We start from the raw sequence: 5,688 nt of genomic DNA on the forward strand, positions 1-5,688 counted from the left end.
CCTAACGCCCATTGAGAATCTATGGGGTATTATCAAGAGGAAAATGAGAGACACCAGACCCAATATCAAAGAAGAGCTGACAGCAAGCATCAAGGAAATCTGGGCTTCCATAACTCCCTGACAATGTCAAAGGCTGATGCCTCAATGCCGCAGGCTGATGCCTCAATGCCACGGCGCATCGAGGCAGTGATTAAGGCAAAGGGATTCCCTACAAAGTTTTATTTCTTTTTTTTTTCCTGCAAAAACTGAGAGGTAAATGGTGATTTCTTCACAGTTTTCTATTTTTTGGAAATCCTATTTTCGTGGGTTTTGTGAGTTGGAAGCCCAAATTATGGACAAATACACAACTAAATACTTTAAATCATTTAAGTTGTGGGCTCTGAATCTATAATCTATGAAAGTTTAACGTTTTGAATGGAATTATGGAAATAAATAAACTTTTCCATGATATTGTTGTTTTTAGACTATCTATCTCTATCTATCCATCATCTTGTGCCTTCCACAGACCTTTGCTGAGACTGTGTCACAAAATGGCTACTCGGCTGGAGGAGAACCTGACGTGCCCCATCTGCCTGAGCATCTACATCGACCCGCTGGTGCTCGGCTGCTCGCACTCCTTCTGTGCAGCGTGTCTGCATAGCTGCTGGGAAGACAAGGCGCCCGAGCGGAGGGAGTGTCCGCTCTGCAGGAAGAGGATCTCCAGGGATCCCCCTCCGAACCTGGCCCTGAGGAACGTGTGCGAGGCGTTCCTGCAGGCTTCGGCGTGTGGAGACTCCGGAGCACGTGCGGACTCAGAGGTGGCCGATATATCGTCTAAAAGATCATATCAAATGTGCTGTTTGAAAGATATGAGAATTTACAATATCGAGGTTCTCTCCAATGTCAAGAAATGTGGTGGGGGGAAAATTTGAAAAAAAAAAATGAGACACTGGGAAGAAATAGGGATGAAATAGGGATAACATTGGGGGTAAGATAGGGAAATATTTTGTGGGGGAAAAAATTGGGGGAAAATTGGGTGGATTTATTTGTTTGACAGCACATCTTTATCTATTTCTGATGTTTTGCAAAAATATCGCTCCTTAATTGTTATTGGGAAAGTCCCCTAAAATACTGAGATATTCTTTTTTGTCACCCAGTCCCACGTGGACCAGCGCCTCTGCTCCATCGCAGAAGACATCGAGCGGCAGAAGAAACATGTGACCAAAAACCTGCTCCTGCTGCAGGGCCGGCTGAAGGGTCTCGCTCAGACGGAGGCGCAGTGCGAGGCCGCAGACGGGTTCCTCACGACACAGGTCAACACCACTGAGGAACTGATCCGGGAAGAGTTCAAGCGGCTGCGGCGGTTCCTTCAGCAGCAGGAGGACACTCGCCTCAGTGCGGTGAGGGAAGAGGCGCGGCAGAAGGGGAGCAGCCTGAAGGAGACGAAGGAGGCCGTGAGAGAACAGAGAGCAGCTGTAAATAAAGCCATCAGCGACGCCACCAAGAGACTCCAGGACGTCCCCAAGAACCAGGTGAGGCTGTTTGAAACGCCACAAACTCACGGCAGCTTCCACACTTCATTTTGTGTGGCCCAGTGCAGAGGGTCTTGTGTGTGGGGCGAAGAAAACCAAGCCTGTTTTCTGTTCGGTGCGCTAGTGGGGGCGTCGCTTAGAGAAAAACGAGGACAGTGGAGGCGTGTGCTGCAAACAGCCTGAACTACAGTGTGCGCTAAAACTGCTTCCTCTTACTTCTCCTCTTCTTTACCTTACTTAGATCTTGGCAGGACAAACTACAAACTATTTCTCCAAATTATTATGCAATTCAATGTATTTCAGTGTCATAAAGGTTAAAAAAAATGTGAAGAGTAGTTGTCAGGTTAAGCCCAGTTAAGGGAAAAACTACTGAAAAAGGACGTTCCACATTATAAAGCAGACCATCATTTGTGTTTGTGTTTGTGTCTGTGTTTACATGCTATATACACAACTTTATTCAGACAATTAAGACTGTACAGATAAATGCACACCATGAGGGGTTCCTTTGCCATGCAACTGTGTCAAAATTATTGTTGTGTAAATGTATTTGTGAGTACAGTCTTAATTGTCTGAATAAAGTTGTGTATATAGCATGTAAACACACTCAGGTCCATAAATATTGTATTGTATATATAAACGGAGTAGGAATTACAACCGTTTTTGCGTGAGCCTCCCACCTTTTAAGGAACCAAAAGTAATGGGACAATTTGCTGCTCAGCTGTTCCATGGCCTGGTGTCTACTCTTCCCTCATTGTCTCATTTATAAGTTACAGATGAGACGTCCAGAATTCATTCTAATTGTGATATTTGCATGTTGGATACTATTGCTGTTAATTCTAAATATGAGATTTAAAGGAATAGTTCACTGTTTTTACATACTGAGATATGTTCTTACCTGAGCTTAGACGAGTTCATACATACTGGGGGTAGACGCTCAAGCATCTTGCTTCGGCCCACTCCTTTTGAGCGAAATGTATGCTCAAATAAAGAAATAAATACCTGTCTGGTCTTTGTGCGTGCCCACAGTCACGCACAAAGACCAAAGATGTTTTTAGCATTTGGCCTCTCCCAGTACATTCCTATAGCTCCAAACAGGGAGAAGTAAGAAGCGACCACGCTCTTCCACGGGCACGCACACAGACCAGACAAGTATGTATCAACTCGATGAATGAAACATGCCATTATTAGGCTGAAAAATCAAAAACAAACCCATCAGAGACATGTCCACACTGCTCTCCCTCCACACGCCCCATTCTCATGTCCACACTCCCCGTTCTCGTATCCATACTGTTCTCCCTTAACACTCACCGCTCTCAAGTCCACACTGCTCTCCCTCCACACTCGGCGCTCTCTCGTCCACACTGGTCTCCATCCACTCTCCCCATTCTCATGTCCACACTCCCCGTTCTCGTATCCACACTGCTCTCCCTCCACACTCGGTGCTCTCTCGTCCACACTGGTCTCCCTCCACACTCCCCGTTCTCATATCCACACTGCTCTCCCTCCACACTCGGCGCTCTCTCGTCCACACTGGTCTCCCTCCACACTCCCCGTTCTCATGTCCACACTGCTCTCCCTCCACACTCGCCGCTCTCTCGTCCACACTGCTCTCCATCCACACTCCCCGTTATCATGTCCACACTCCCCATTCTCATATCCACACTGCTCTCCCTCCACACTCGCCACTCTCTCATCCACACTGCTCTCCCTCCACACTCACAGCGCTCTCCTCAACACTGTTCTCCCTCCACACTCGCCGCTCTCTTGTCCTGCACTTGCCGCTCTGTTGTAGTAATCAGCCATTGTGTTTCTCCTCAGCCTCCGAAGCACTCGACCCTGTGCAGATACACGTCTCTGGTTGAGCTCACACAGCGCCCCCTGGAGGAGGAGGAGCTGCAAATGGGCTTTGGGGCTCTTCTGGACCAGGCCAAGCATCTGGGGAACCTGGACTTCCACATCTGGTGCAGCTTGAGGCCAGAGGTGCGCTACTGCCCCGTGGTGCTGGACCCGAACACGGTCGCCACAGACCTGAGCCTGTCCGCGGACCTGCGCTCCGTGAGTCAGCCAGGTCCGCCACGGCTGCCCCTGAACGCTGAGAGGCTGAGCGGCTCGTACTGGGCGGTGCTGGGGGCGGAGGGGCTGAGCGTGGGGGTCCACAGCTGGGACGTGGACGTGTCTGGGAGTGGGTACTGGGCGGTGGGCGTGGCCTCCAGGTGTGAGCCCCTGCCCGGGGTCCTGTCCGAGCTATGGAGGGTCAGTTTGTCCCCGGATGGCCTCGAGGCGGGTACTCTCACCGGGCGTCCCGCTGTCCTGCTGCTGGCCCAGGGGCTGCACACGGTCCGGGTGGTTCTAGACTTGGACCGCAGAGACCTGTCCTTCTTCGCTCCAGACACCACCTCACCGCTTCACTCCTTCACTCTGCCTCCCACAGGGGGCGCTCTGTTCCCATACTTTTTCATTGGAGACCACGGCTGTCTACGGCTCCTCCCACAGGATGTGCAGGTGTCAGCGAGAACTAATACACTTTAATAGGTTATGTTCATGTGGCGTCACAACTGTGCTACGGCAACTCACTGCTGCCAGTGTGACTGAAACAAACACACCGTAATACCAAGTCGTTAGAACGTAGATGAGAATTTATTTAACGGGTTGCCAGTGTCGTTTTAACATGTTGCCAAAGTTGTTCAAAAAATTGTAAGTATTTGTAAGTAAATAAATAACAATATCAATTAATAAATATGTTACACTTGCTTTACTTTCCACATAGGTGAGCCTTTTCCTAGCATGTTGTCATAAGCAGCGTGTATTGTTGGGTGCGCATGCCCACATACCCTGTGGCATTATGAGGAAAAGTCATGTTATTAGCATTTTGCCTACACTCAAACGACTTTGGCAACACGTTAGAACGAATATATTACGTTTGAACCATTTTTGACTGCGCTTTCTCATTCAGTCACACTGGCAGCTCAGCGTTTCCGTATGTGCCACTGGCGTAATAGTTAAAAGTTCATTGATGAAATGGTAGAAATGATTATATGGGGAAGCAAAGACAACCTTTCACAAAGTAATGGTCTTTTTCTCTGTATATATATAAGTTTTGTCCCCTTTCGGATAAATGTAAGTGTTCACATTGTATGAATGAGAGAGTGAATGGGTGACTGGTTCGTTGCTGTAAAGCGCTTTTGGCCTAATGAAGGTAGATGTAGGAGCCTAAATTCTATTTTTGTTTGGTCAATAGCTTATTTTTTTTGGCCATAATTTCTTATATTTGGTGATGATTATTAGTTTATGCCACAAATTTGTTTAGTAACTTTTTGGTAATTTCGTTTTTTGTTTTTTGTTTTGGTTAAAGGGACACTGCGTAACATTTTGGACTATACTGTTGCCATCAGTACAAAACATGCTCCTAATGACCAGCTCGACAGACAATGCTATTTCTGCAGTGAGAAATAAAAAAATGGATTTGGATGGGAACCTAACCTGTTTAAATCTCAAATTCACACATTCGCACATTTTCTCCAGTTCCGCTCTACCCAAATATAAAAGCTATATATGCCAGCGCAACGCCTCAATTGAAAGCTACAAAACTGATCTAAACGGATATTTTTTGAGTTTTTTTAATTGTCACTTATTTGTCATTTTCTTGTTGAGTTTTCTTCACATTAGTCGCTTTTTGTCACGTTTTTGTCGCTCTTTTGTTTTTGTTGCGTTTTCATCACATTTTCGCTGCTCTTTTGTCACCCTTTTATCGCTTTTGTCGTCACTTTATATTGAGTTTTATTGCGTTTTTATTGCGTTTTTGTCGCTATTTTGATGCTTTTTTAAAGAAGCTTTTAGATTTGGGTAATGCTGAACTGGAGATAATGCCAGTTCAGGCAGGGGTTAAGAGGTTAACTGCACATTCTGGACATGCTAAGGGCCAGCGAGTTATGCTGGCTTCATCTACAGTAGAAAAGCGCTGTACAAGTGGAAATCATTTACCATTTACCAAATGTTAAATATACAGATATTTGTGTTTTGAGACTCAGTATTTGTTTAAAAGCATCTATTTGTCATATAGTATGTTTAATAGTCTTTAATTAAACAGTTTAACTGGAAGTCTTTGGGATATTATTTTTAACTGGAAGCCTTTGAACAATTGAATTCTCTTGAAGTCGCCGTCGCCCTCGGCTTTGAA

General features: G+C 46.0%; 1 protein-coding gene across 1 annotated transcript; it reads left to right on the forward strand.

The window, feature by feature from the left end:
* The first annotated feature begins 518 nt into the window (after nt 1–518).
* On the forward strand, nt 519–4,101 carry LOC306963406 (E3 ubiquitin-protein ligase TRIM35-like). The gene is made up of 3 exons (XM_079556970.1): nt 519–797; nt 1,137–1,511; nt 3,330–4,101. Exons 1-3 carry the CDS (start codon nt 531–533, stop codon nt 4,038–4,040), a joined length of 1,353 nt encoding a protein of 450 aa, XP_079413096.1. The 5' UTR covers nt 519–530; the 3' UTR covers nt 4,041–4,101.
* Nucleotides 4,102–5,688: the final 1,587 nt, after the last annotated feature.

The sequence above is a fragment of the Gobius niger genome (genome assembly GCF_951799975.1).
Source record: "Gobius niger genome assembly, chromosome: 5".
NCBI classification, from domain to species: domain Eukaryota; kingdom Metazoa; phylum Chordata; class Actinopteri; order Gobiiformes; family Gobiidae; genus Gobius; species Gobius niger.

Bases quoted from the DNA above. Each gene is read 5' to 3' on its own strand.
- LOC306963406 (XM_079556970.1), top strand. From the start codon at position 531: ATGGCTACTCGGCTGGAGGAGAACCTGACGTGCCCCATCTGCCTGAGC. The intron at 798-1,136 runs GTGGCCGATATA...TTTGTCACCCAG, and splicing joins GAGCACGTGCGGACTCAGAG to TCCCACGTGGACCAGCGCCT. The intron at 1,512-3,329 runs GTGAGGCTGTTT...GTTTCTCCTCAG, and splicing joins AGGACGTCCCCAAGAACCAG to CCTCCGAAGCACTCGACCCT.